Source organism: Cervus elaphus, chromosome 12, assembly GCF_910594005.1.
Source record: "Cervus elaphus chromosome 12, mCerEla1.1, whole genome shotgun sequence".
NCBI lineage: Eukaryota > Metazoa > Chordata > Mammalia > Artiodactyla > Cervidae > Cervus > Cervus elaphus.
In genome coordinates, this window is record NC_057826.1 from 86,646,947 (window position 1) to 86,660,802 (window position 13,856).

Below are 13,856 nucleotides of genomic sequence, written 5' to 3' on the forward strand. Positions count from 1 at the left end.
CCTAATAAAAACAAGGTGATGAGTATTAAAACAGTATGTCATTTTAAAAAAGGGTTTTATTTACTACCTTAACACTAAAGAATCTCAAAACATTTGAAATAAAGACAAATAAAACCTGTAGTTATCTTTAATCTAATATCTTTATCAAACCAAAAAATAAGGCTCAGAAAATGAAAGTGCCTGTCTCATAGTGAACCAGAGACAAAGCCAGGACTACAAATAATTAGGGACAAGTACAAAGATAAAATCTGAGCATACCTATGGCTGACAACTATGATGTTGCTTTTCATTTTTTGAGTTGGGAAAGGGACTTACCTATGAAAAAACAGATATAATCTTTCTTCAGTTTATCCAAGCCAATTTCCAAAAGCATCTGAACCGGAACAGTCCCACTGAGAGAAACTGTGTCCATGGCTCCATGGTAAGACTGATGAATGAGCTTACTCAGTAAACTGCAACTCCCACTATGAAGCTAGAAATTGGGAAAGTTTATAAAGCCACAATTAAAAATATAAAAAGTTCAGTAAGTGAAAGAGAAGCAAACTGCATTAACTAAAAACTAAAAAATTATAAACTTACATATTTCATCTCCTGACATTATAAATTATTTGAATGAAAGCCTCTAAGTTACAAACCTATCAGTTTCTAAAATGCCATTCCAAAAACCTCCTTATTGTCTATAATAGCCAACAGACTAACTCAATCATTTGGAGAATAAAAAGAGCTGTGAACTTACTAGGTCTAACATGTGTTCCAAATGTTAAACAATTAAATTTAAACATACCTAAAATATTTGACATTTGACATTTTTCTTATTTACTGTCCTTCTGTTAACTCTAATTTCCAACACAATCCTTTGCATCTTTCTTTTTTAATACTACTTTCACTTTGCACTTGTTGCACACGGTAGGATATACTTGTACATATCTCACACAGAAACTCTTAAGAAAAATTCAATGGGCAAGACTAAAATGCACAGAATGATCAAATAGAGGGAGGGTTTGCAAGCTTCTGCTCTAGAGTGTATCTCTGTTCACACCTAGAAAAGTTTCTATCTTGTTATGAATTGGCAGTTGCATTATTTAAAATAATTCCTGCTAAACCAAGAATCATTTTGTTTCTAGCTTTTAACTTAGATTTTTTCTTCATTATAAAACTATAAATTCATTATGGAAAAACCCATAAAATACAGAAATGTATAATGCAGTTGGAGAAACTCATTTGTAACCCCACCACCAGAAGGGACTGGCATATTTTAGTGTATTTGCTCACAGGTTTTTCTCTCCAAAATTTCTATCTTTCATACAATAGTCTGTAATGTCTTTTTACTGAACATTGTAAGCGTTTCTCCACACACCACTGTGTGTGCATTTCTGCACATCATCTGTAGCAACTATTAACATGTTCCATTATGTGGCTGTTTCATGATTCACTTCAATTCAGTTCAGTTCAGTCACTCAGTCGTGTCCGACTCTTTGCGACCCCATGAATTGCAGCACGCCAGGCCTCTCTGTCCATCACCAACTCCCGGAGTCTACCCATAAACCCACGTCCATCGAGTCAGTGATGCCATCCAGCCATCTCATCCTCTGTCGGCCCATTCTCCTCCTGCCCCGAATCCTTCCCAGCATTAGGGTCTTTTCCGATGAGAACTCTTCACATGAGGTGGCCAAATTATTGGAGTTTCAGGTTCAGCATCAGTCCTTCCAATGAACACCCAGGACTGATCTCCTTCAGGATGGACTGGTTGGATCTCCTTGCAGTCCAAGGGACTCTCAAGAATCTTCTCCAACACCACAGTTCAAAAGCATCAATTCTTCGGCACTCAGCTTTCTTCACAGTCCAACTCTCACATCCATACATGACCACTGGAAAAACCACAGCCTTGACTAGACGGACCTTTGTTGGCAAAGTAATGTCTCTGCTTTTAAATATGGTATCCAGGTTGGTCATAACTTTCCTTCCAAGGAGTAAGCGTCTTTTAATTTCATGGCTGCAATCACCAACTACAGTGATTTTGAAGCCCCCAAAAATAAAGTCTGACACTGTTTCCACTGTTTCCCCATCTATTTGCCATGAAGTGATGGGACCAGATGCCATGATCTTAGTTTTTTGAATGTTGAGCTTTAAGTCAACTTTTTCACTCTCCTCCTTCACTTTCATCAAGAGGCTCTTGTAGTTCCTCTTCACTTTCTGCCATAAGGGTGGTGTCGTCTGCATGATTTACTTAGGCATCCATTAATAGTCAGGTCATTTACAATTTTTGCTACTGTAAAGGAGGCTGTAATGACCATCCTGATACAATCTTCTTTTAAAAAGGTTTCTTTCTTTTGGCCATGGTGAGTCTTCGTTGGTGCACACGGGCTCTCTCTAGCTGCTCTTCATCGTGGTGCCACTGCGGTGGCTTCTCTTGTTGCACAGTACAGGCTCTGGGCTCGTGGGCTTCAGCAGTTGCAGCTCACAGGCTTAGGTGGCTCCACTGCATGTGGGATCTTCCGAGACCAAGAAAGCCCCCAATACATAAATTCTTGACACATAGTTCTGCATATGGCCTTAGGATGGATTCATGATCTCAGTACATTATCATAATTGCTTTAGAGTGTTCCAATCTGTACTCTCATCCTATACGAGAAGGACTGTTCACAGCAACAATAATGACAAAAGAGGTAGCTTACAAATGCTGTGCACTTAACTATGAACTAGGTCCTAAGTGCTTCACATGAATTAAGGACCCTGGCCAAGTTTATACAGGTAGAAAGTTGCAAAACTAGAATTCAAACTCAGGCAGTCTGCTCCAGAGCTTGTGCCCTTCATCAGTCTGCTCTGCCGAGAAAAGGAGCGCACATACACATTACTAAACCTACCCATGGCTGTATATCACCGTGCTGTAGACTCTGGATGATCAACGTGAAACACTTCACCAAGTCTTGATAAGAAATCACACCTCGGAAAGCAAGTCAGTCTAACATTATTCTCATGGTTATTTCTGCAGATCAAACATGTCATTCGTTTTAAGGATACACAAATGAAGAGGGAAGACAAGTATCTGAACTTTATGGATGGTGAAAAGGGAGAGAAATTAATGCCCCCCACCCCCACCCCCCGCCTCCAAAGGGAGCATTTTTAAAGAAAGAAATTAAACTCATTGCCATAAAATAATATATTCAGTCAAACATTATGGAATATCTTTTCCCAATAATTATAATTTCACTAAGATATGTTTTAGTTAATACAAATACAGCATAGAACCCACCTAAATCTTCAGGCAGGAGAAAAGAACAGATTCTATGAATTGCCTGGTCTTATTACAATTCTCAAGCAAAATATGCCAATGCATTATTAGAACTGAGTTTGATAAAACAGAAACCAGATGTCCATACAAGGCTAGCAATACACATTATTATTTTCAAAAGACTTAAGTAAACCTAAAAAATAACAGGAAAAATTTTATTTCACGATGCTGATGGACACCTACTACTGCTCATTTTGCACCACAGCTGCTCAGCAAAATCGAGATCACCTCGCACTGTAAGAAGACACTCAATAGACCCATCAACTGCAGCAGCGTCATTCTTCATTATCTGGAAAAGAAATGAGTGCCAAAAAATATACTCAGTTTATTTTTTAAAAAGCACAATAGTTTAAGACCAGTAAACTTTCAAATGCTACTCTGAGAAAAGGTGGGATCATGAACACATATAAAAAGAGGCATGAATGCATCTTCTACAACTTCATCCACTAATAAGGAGATACAAGTAAATAGACAGTGAAAAACAGGTCCCCTAAAATTGCTTTCAAACTCTGATGCCTAAAAGCAAGCATTTGAATTTCCTCCCCTAGAAAAATATTTAATTACCTTGGTCTCCATTTTCCTACTTGTCAAATGACAACAGGTGTAGCATAATTTAATAATACCACCTACGGTATAGTAATCTAGTCCTCTTTAAATATATCCATCAGTCTTTAAGGAAAGTAATCACTAGTGCTGACATCAAAGACCAACACAACAACAACAACAAAAAAAACGAAAAACAAACAAACAAAAAAAAAAAAGACCAACACAAAACTACCCTCAAAATGCTACCGCGGCTGTAGCAGACCCATCTGAGATTGTATGATGTGAAAGACAACAGTACAACCCAATATTACAAGCTCTTTCAGTGTACTCTTCTGATAACAATCACTTACCTCGGTGTCTTTTTTTGTAGAATCACCAAATTCATTCAGCTTATTTAACTCTAGAGAGTAGCAAAATCTTATTAAACTCTGGATTTTATTCTCCTTCTTTCCAAATTATTTCCATTCTAATCCTGTTTTCAAATGGCAAATGAGGAGAGTAGAACAATAACCAGGTATTTTGGCAATTATTTAACTCTCCAATGGAGGATGAATAGATACCCACTAGGTAGGGATGCGAGATGGACTGAGATACAATGAAAGCCCCTGACACACAATGTCAAACACATGGTAGGTGCTCTAAGGTTACTGTTCCATCCCTTTTCTTCCACAATCTCAAATATGATTGCAGTATATAAAATGTAAATTAAATATGTATTATTAATTCTTAAAATCACTGAGATTTTTACCATTAGCAATTTTCAGAATGAAAGCTGTCCCTCTCATCATGACAGGCCTACAGCTTTAGATATATCTACCAAAAAAATACTAAGCCTAAAATGTAAAATGTAAGCCTAAATGTAAAAACAATTTACATTTAAATATAGCAAGCATAAATTCCCAATTAAGAAAAATAAACAGAAGCCAAGTGTGAGTCAGGAAAACAAACACCATTGAGAAATTCCTGCACAAGTTCAACAGCTGACTTTGCTTCCAGAGACTCCGGCCATTCAGTTACACCAGTCCTCAAACCATCAGCCAAAACCTGTGAGAGATTTAAAAACAAACAAAAAACCCCTCAAAACTTATTAGCAAAATAAAAATGTATCAGTAAGATGTATTTATCAATAGTAATAATATTAGTATCTTTTTTCTTGGCTGCACCACCCACCTTGAGGGATTTTAGTTCCCACACCAAGAATCAAACCCAGGCCCTCAGCAGTAAGAGCATGGAGTCCTAACCACTGGACCTCCAAGGCATCCCTAATACCTATTTTTCTTGAATGTTTAATGAGACGCCAGGAACTATGTTAAATGTTTCATATGCAGTATGTTACTTAATCCTCACAAAAATCCAGTGAGGCAGATACTACTATCGTTCACATTGTATTGAGACCAAAAGAGGTTAATCAACTTGCTTAAGGTCACACAGTTGGTAACTGACAATGCCAGGACATATATCCAGCAGTCTGATGCTAAAGATGGTATTCTGAACCTTAATTATGTGTGCTACAGAGACTAAATGGAAGTTTACATAAAAATAACATGAATATGTATGCCTATATGTAGAGTATCTAAACTGAAGTAAGGCAAGAAGTCGAGGTCAAGATAGGCTGGAATAGCCAGAGGAATGATGGGAAACACTGGCTTGACTCATGTGGGGGAACCATCCCAGGCAAAGAGCAGGGGTAAGATGAAGGGTGAGATGTTTCTACCAGGGTGGAGTAAACACCCAGGCAATAGCAGGAAATAAAATGACTAGGAGCAGGGATAAACAGGAAGAGTGATCTTAAAGAATTTTTAAATTTCATTTGGAAGACAACAGCCACTGTTGATTTTTTGGCAGGAAAATGACATGATCAAGCAGCTGAGAATTCCCCCATCACAAATACTCAGGATAGAGTCTAAGGAAAAAAAGAAGTACGATGTTTCTCAATAGAAGTAAGATCATCCTCCACCCCCAAGGAGTCTTTGGAAAAATGTGAAGATAAATTCTGGTGTCACAATGACTGTGGGAATTTAGTTTGGTAGGGGCCAAGGATGCTACAGGTGGTGCTAGTGGTTAAGAACCCGCCTGCTAAAACAGGAGACAAAGGAGACTCCTGTTCGATTCCTGGGTTGGGAAGATATCCTAGAGGATGGCATGGCAACCCACTCCTGTATTCTTGCCCGGAGAATCCTGTGGACAGAGGAGCCTGGCGGGCTATGTTGCATAGGGTCGCAAAGAGTCAGACACAGCTGAAGCAAGCTGGCTGCATGCAAGGAGGCTACATATCTTCCAATGTGTAGAATGGTCCTAAAACACAAAGCAGGATTCTGCCCAAGATGCCAAGAGTGTGTGTCCCTCTGGAGAAACAGTGAGATCATTAGAGTGGTCCAGAAGGGCTTTATCTAAGATGGGAACAGTGAAAGAAACCTCAAAGGTAAAAAAAAAAGTATACTCCAGAGAAAGAGACAGATAGATAGGCAGAAATATATAAGGAATAGAAAAGAAGAAAAAAAAAAATCCTACCTATTTATAAAAATACAGGGGATTGAACTTGGAGAAACAATGGCGACGTGCACATCGAAGAGTCTGTGAATTTCTAAGGGAGATTACATTAATAACACAGCTTGGACTCTCAAGTCAGATAGACATATATTTGAATGAGTTTTAAACCAGCTCTTCCATTCACCAGTTGCTGACACCTCAGGCAACATAACAGAACCATCTAGCACCACATACTGGGCACACAGTAGAATGGCAGCTTCTAGCTTCGGCAGTAACTAGACCTTACTGAAGTAAAAGAGAAGGTTTCTAGACTGTGAATGGAAGGAATGGTGAAACTGCAGACAGAAATCAGGGGCTTATTAAGGTGATCCAGTCTGGAGATTTGATTCAAGTTTCACTTTGGACAAACTGAATTGGAGGGAAGAACCCTCTACTCGAGTGGGAACTGAACTGATGAAAGTGGGAAAGATCAGAAGTGGTAGCAGCTTAAAGACAGGAGTCTGGAGTTCCCTTATAAAGGCATTCATCAAATCACTAAATGGATAAGCCCTCTGCTGGGGTGGGGAGAGGAGGGCAGAGATAGGAGGTTAGAAGTATGACAGAAGCCCACGGGAAGGGTCCTGAAAGAGGAGCTCTCAAGGAAGAAGAAAGATGAGAAAGGCAGAAAAGGTATCAAGTTTTTCACAAACAGGGAAACAATGAGAGGAGGTAAAAGTATGAAAAACGCCTGGCTCTGTGGTGGAAGTTGAAGGCACTGTGAGGCACCTGGCACCGAAGTCTAGTAGGGGAGGTAAAGAAATCACTGTTTGATAAACCCTCTGACAAGGGGTGTGTGTAAAGTTCTACGGCAGCACAACCTATTCTGGGGAATCGGTAAGTCGTCTCAGGTGAAGATGTCACAGATAACCCAGCAGAGAGGTGGGAAAAGGGCACACTGGGCAGATCAAGACACACACACATATACCAGAAAGTGATGGCGTGATGGGATTGGAGCTACCATAAGCAGGGAGCTCAATGCAGCAGAGTAGGATGTGAGATCAAGCTAAAGAAATAAGTAGGAGCCAATAAGAACATGAAAACACGTTCAATGTCATTAGCCATCAGAGAAATGCAAATCAAAACTATAATGTGGGACTTCCCTGGCAGTCCAGTGGTTAAGACTGCACTTCCACTGCAAAGGGTGTGGGTTTGACCCCTGGTCAGGGAACTAAGCTCCCAAATGCCTCACAAAGCAGCCAAAACACAAGAAAACAACACCACAATGAGATATCGCTTCATCCCCACTAGGATGGCTGTAACGTCAATAAAAAAGATAGTGTCAAGCACATGGAGGCAAGGATCTGGAGAAACTGGAGTCCTCATACACTGCTGTGGGAGTGTAAAACGAGGCAGCCACTCAGCTTGGCAGTTCCTCAAAAAGTCAAACACAAAAAGTTAAAAGGTAGTTAAAGAGCTATCATATGACCCAGCAACTCCACCTCAGAGTTTATATGTCACATAAAAACTTATATACCATTCATGGCAGCATTATTCATGAATAGCCAAAAAGTAAGAACAACTGAAATACCCATCAACTGACAAATGGATAAACACATACTATACCTATACACTGGTGTTACTCAGTAATAAAAAGGAAAGAAGTACCACAGAAGGTAAATTAGTGGCTGGCAGGTTTCTGTTAATGGGTATGGGATTTCTTTTTGGGGTGATGAAAATATCCTAAAATTAAACATGGTCATGTCTGTACAAACTCTGTCAGTACACTAAAAACTACTGAATTCTATACTTAAAATGAATATATTTTATGGGATATAATTTATATCAATAAAGCTCTTAAAAAAAGAAAAGAAAAAGTAACTAAGTAGTCAGTGACTGGATATAACTGTCTTTGTATGCCAATTTAAGACATACGGAATTCCTTCTGCATTAAAATGAGCCCCCCCTTGCCCGCCCCTTTGGGATTGAATCTGTAGAGTAGAGCTAAAATTACTGAAACACAAAATTTTTGAAACACATGCTCATTAATCTTCAGGATCAAATTCCAGTTATTAACAAGCAGATTATATACGCATTTGGAATAAACTGGCAGCTGACTCACCTGGAAAGAAGGGAATCCATCATATGAATAAAATCCAAATACTTCAGTAGAAAAGGTGAAAGAACTGTTATTAACTACTAACTCACTGATAAATGTTCCCTTTAATTACAAGGACAACTGCCCCAACTGCCAAGCATCTAACATTTGGAACAAATTTTGAAGAACACAAAATTAAATAACAATGATACTAGCAAAGATTTTTATGGAAATATGAGATCTAATGCAAGTAACAAATTCCAGAAGGATACTCACAAGGAGAAATTTCAGTTCTCTGTGAAGCTGACTCAGAGGACCTCTGGGCTCTCCCGATTCCACCTTGATATTCTAAAAAGTTCCCAGAGTCAGTTTTCACTGGTAATCCCATCTTTTCTCCATCAGGGTCACAGTTACTTGCATTTCAAACTACCCACACATTTAAAAATATTTCATAAAACACTAGTGAATTGAAAAATTAGGTCAACACTTCATTTGGTATACCTTCCCCAAAATATAGACTCTGCCCATCCCAATACAGAAAAATCAATTCGGGCCACCACAACCTCTCTCAATACAACTGTAGCTACACAGAACACACACTCTCCTGCTTTGTGTCACTGAATTTCCAAAAGGACAAGGAGTAGAAATATAAACACACTTCAAGACTCGATGACAGGGTAGGAGGTGAGAGGGAGCTTCAAGAGCTGGGGGACATATGTATACCTGTGGCTGATTCGTGTTGATATATGGCAGAAACCAATACAATATTGTAAAGCAATTATCCTCCAATTAAAAATAGATTTCATAAAAAAGAAAAAGACTCAATGACAAACTTAGCTTTACCACACACCAAAAACAACACTCTCCCTCCCCTCAATAAAACAAACAAACAAAAAAAAAGGTGAAGGGGTGAGCAGGTTTGAAAGAAAACAGTAAATGCCATTTTATGTCAGTACCTACTGCAGGAAAAGAAAAGCGTCAAGAATAGAATTATATAATTATTCACCAGCCCACCATCCTGGGAAAACCACTCTTAACACTACCCAGGACTTTGTGTACATATTTTTTAAAACCATAGTTGAGATCCCATTGTACATAAATTTTGTACTTTTGGGGCCTTTTTTTTTTTTTGCTTAATAAGAAGCATTTTCTTTCATTATTAAAGAAATTTTAAATCGTAATTTTAAAATATGTATATATTATTTCATCAGGAAATCTATTTTTCTACCGATCATTCAGGTTTTATTTCTAATATTTTCAAAACACAGCTGTATGACTGTACTGAATATCTTTGCCCATATATTTTTGTTACCAATTCTGATTAATTTCTTAAGACAGATCCTAGAAATGTAAATATAGGGTGAAAGGGCTGAACAGAACAATGATTCTTGATGTGTTCCCAATATCTGCATTCTTTTAAGAACAGCAGGGATTATAAGTCACTGCGATGATTCCATTTGGGTCCCTGCTGAAAAGTCTTAAGTTACGTAATTACCTAATTACAGCACTGTAGATAACTGATGGATCAGATCACCTGGCACAACCTTCCCTGGCTGTGCTGGTGGGACTTCAGGCTGAACCTTTCAGAGCTGTCCAGGAACTAGCAAGTTCAGAGTAAACCCACACTGAGTGAGCTCAACAGAGAGGAGGGTTGGCTCCTACCAGAGTTGCAGCTGAAGAGAGTGGAGGGGTCTGAAGAATCTCATCCACAGGACTCCAGGAAATATCCAAAGTGATCGTGGTTTGTGAGGCAGCAACTGTATCATCCAAGGCAGTGGACTTAAAGAGCTCATACCGGGCAAAGCCGCTGGCTGTTAACTGTAAAGAGACATTCAGCAGACCATCAGCTGAGCTTTCACAAGGCCAAAGGCCCATTATCAAAACGACTGACTCTTTTCCCCAAAGAAGAAAAAGTGCTGTGCCAAATGGAAAAACAAGACAATTCTTTTTCATCACAAAGATTAGCTAAAACGCATATATTTTCAGTCATTAGTTGATATGAAAATAAACATTTTGATACTATAGAAAAATATCTAGTCATACTAGGAATGAAAAAATTCCTTTACACTAGGAAGGCAGATTGATAGCAGTTAGAAGAAAATAATATGAAAGAAAAGAAATACTTACAGTAGACAAGTGATGTCTTTTCTTGTGTGACTTTTTTAGGTCTTCAAGATTTACAGAATAATTTTTATCCACTGTAGGACATGATAAAAAAACTTTACAGGTACAGTTCAAAATTACATCATTAGAGCTAGAAAATTACAATCTAATTCACAATACTAATAGCTATCAAAATTAAATTTTAAACCACAGATGAAATGTTTTTAAAACAAGGAAAGTGGAACAAAGGTCAATACTACTACCAAAAGTATAATTAAATGCCTATTGTGACATTGGAATTATATTATCATTATATTCGACTTTATCTTCCAATGAAAATTTCAAAAAATACACACATGTAAATGAAATGAAACCTAAATAAAACAGCCATAAACTCCTATTCAGACTTTTGGAAATCTGTCTCTGAAACATCTCCCACATGCTGCAGGTTACACACTAGAGGAGACTCGTGGGGCTAACACAAGCTTCACTGTGTGCACTTCACTCTTGATGTATCAAGTTTTAGTAAAAACTATGAAACAGCAATTACACAAATAAATAAATACACACACGTCCACAAAGAGGAGTGGGCTCTCACCTCTGCAGGTGACCATGTACAGGACAACTCCTGTGACGCTGCTACTAGTTGAGAGAAGCTCAGCTCCCAGCCAGCTGATACCTTCAGGATCTGAACCGTCACACCTTACCCAAAGGGGAGGAAGGGCAGCAACGGGCCGATTAAGCTTCAAATGGGTCATATTAGGATTGTGAGCCATGGTATAAAATCCAATTAACTGCCTTGGAAACAAGAGTAGGAAGAATAAGTTAGAGGTAGAGATTGTTGATCAGTCAAAAGTTTTCTTTTCCAAAGATACCATGAATAGTAGCTACGATGCTGACTCTGATCCCACTTCTGATCACCATCTAACATTCTGTACCAATTCCAAAGTGGGGTTTTTTCCTTACACTAGGCAATTCTCTGACACTAGCTGGTATGCTACAATTCAGCTCAGTTCTGACACTATGTACCCAAAGACAGCATCAGCAACCACAGGTTAAAGGTCAGTCCTACAAGACTGCCTTACCTCCACTCGTACTGCCAGTTCCAAGAGCCCCAATTGTCATCTATGTGTCTATAGACCACAGCTTCTGACAACGCCCTCCCTAAGGTCAATTAATTTGCTCCCAGAACTCAGAGAAATATTTCACTTACCTTATTACACAAGGGTAGAGCTCAGGAGCAGCCAGACGGAAGGGAAGCAAAGCAAAAGGGCACAGAGCTTCCACGCGCTCTCCTAGCAAGCTGCTCTCCCTGAACCTCCACGTGTTCCCCAACCCAGACGCTCTCCAAGCCCGCTCCTTTCGGGTTTTAATGGAGGCTTCATTACGTAGTCGCAATTGTGACTAACTGAACTTAGGGAGGGGTTGAGTCCCAACCCCTCACCAGGTGACTAAACTTAACAAACTCTAGTCCCTCTCCCCTCCAGAGATTGGGGTGGGAATCAAACTTCCAATCCCCTACTCACAAGCTTGGTTCCCCAGGCAACCAGCCCCCATCCATAATCTACTCGGGGTGGGGAGGGCCAAAAGCCACCTCATTAGCATTAAAAAAGACACCTTTATTGTTCTCAACCCCTAGGAAATTCCAAAGGTTTTTGGAGCTGGGTTCCAGGAACAGTGGACCAAGACCAAATATGCTTCTTCGTATACATCACACTATCACAGTGTCCCAGAAACAAAAATCTGGAAATTAAGTGGCAAAATACATGAATGTTTCACCCAGAGAAGAAGTAAGAGCAGGGCACACCAGACAAATCAAGATCCACACACCAAAAAGTGACAAAGCATAGCTACTACAAGCAGAGAGTTCAGTATGGTGGGGATACAGGGTCAATAGGAGTGGAAGCAGGATCTGAGATTAAGCAAAAGAAATAACAGAATATGTCAATTACTTCTCAATAAAGCTAGGGGTGGGAGAAGGAAGAAGTCAATAAATACATAAAAAGATGCTTGAGGTCATTAGTCACTGAACACAAAAATTTGAATATAGTCTGTGAATTAGATAGTATTATTTTAACAATGTTACATTCCCAGATTTTGATGACTGTTCTGTGGTTATATAAGAGAAGGTACTAGGTTTTAGGAAATACACAGTGAGGTATTCAAGGGTAAAAGAACACAGTGTCTCCAACACACTGTCAACATTTCATTACAAAAGTGTGTGTGTGTGTGTGTGTGGTATGTATTTGTTATATAGATGGGGGTGTGGAAAGGAATAAGAAGAGGAGGAGCAGGGGAGGAGGAATAAGCCACAGAATCACAAAGCAGAGGCAGCAAAATTTAAATTTTGGTGAAACCAGGTTAAGGGTACACAGAAGTTCTTGTACTGTTCTTTTAAACTTTTCTGTAAATTTGAGAGTGCATCAGAACTAAAAGTTACCCAAAAATACAGCTTAAAATTTTTCAAAGAGATGAAAACTAAATTTATCACCAACATATGTTCAGAAAAGGCATTTCTAAGGGACTGTACTTCAGAAAAGAAATATAATAATCCCAAAAGGGTCTGAAATATGTTAGAAGAAATGGAGAGCAAAGAAATGATAAGCATGTGGATGAATCCAAACAAACACTGGCTGGAGAAAACAACACGAATTAAAAAATGTTTAAGTTGTGGGAGAGGAAAGAAAAAAAGGCCAAATAAGACTTAAAATCAAGAAGCCATGAAAGAGTGATTAACTACAAAAGATTTTAAAAGTTTCTACACAGCAAAACAAAACCAAAAAACCCACTATGAAGGAAAGTCACCTTGAATACTACTATAGTCCTTATTCTCCAGTATTTTTCTTTTTTTAAGATTTTTTAATTTAGACCATTTTTAAAGTCCTTACTGAATTTGTTACAACACTGCTTCTGCTTTATGCTTTGTCTTTTTGGCCACGAGGGATGTGGGGTCTTAGCTCCCCGACCGGGAATCGAACCTGCACCCCTGCTACACTGGAAGGCGAAGTCCTAACCTCTGGACCACCAGGGAAGTCCCCTTATTCTCTAATATTATATATATGACCAGATCCTCCAGGATTCCTTGACAGCAAATACTTTCGGTTTTGGAGTTGAGGGAGACCAGGCAGACGGAAAGTCATATAGTAGGAGGGGGTAGGGTAGTGAAGGTGGCTAAGCAGACAGAGGCAGTAGGGTTTCCAACAGGGGTCCTTCTGGCATGTGGGTGGGATAATTTCTCATTAGATAGGAGAGCCCCAGGCACTGCATAACATTTACCATCCATGGACCAGGCCAACAGCTCCCCTGAGTCATCGTGACAATCAAAAAGTACCCCTGCATATTTCCAAATCT

At 39.1% G+C, this 13,856-nt stretch overlaps 1 protein-coding gene across 4 annotated transcripts in view; it reads right to left on the reverse strand.

Annotated features, from left to right (window-relative positions):
- The window catches only part of ZWILCH (zwilch kinetochore protein), a 41,727-nt gene that overhangs the window by 14,853 nt on the left and 13,018 nt on the right, over positions 1 to 13,856 (reverse strand). For 3 of the 4 annotated variants that reach the window (XM_043919845.1, XM_043919846.1, XM_043919844.1), the window contains 9 exons: positions 11,104 to 11,303; positions 10,530 to 10,600; positions 10,065 to 10,220; positions 8,679 to 8,750; positions 4,789 to 4,882; positions 4,189 to 4,238; positions 3,476 to 3,581; positions 2,865 to 2,944; positions 316 to 472 (listed from right to left, as the gene is read on the reverse strand). In XM_043919845.1, coding sequence (XP_043775780.1) covers positions 316 to 472; positions 2,865 to 2,944; positions 3,476 to 3,581; positions 4,189 to 4,238; positions 4,789 to 4,882; positions 8,679 to 8,750; positions 10,065 to 10,220; positions 10,530 to 10,600; positions 11,104 to 11,303 — 986 coding nt within the window. The remainder of the gene's footprint in view (positions 1 to 315; positions 473 to 2,864; positions 2,945 to 3,475; positions 3,582 to 4,188; positions 4,239 to 4,788; positions 4,883 to 8,678; positions 8,751 to 10,064; positions 10,221 to 10,529; positions 10,601 to 11,103; positions 11,304 to 13,856) is intronic. The other variant, XM_043919847.1, reaches the window with a different exon arrangement.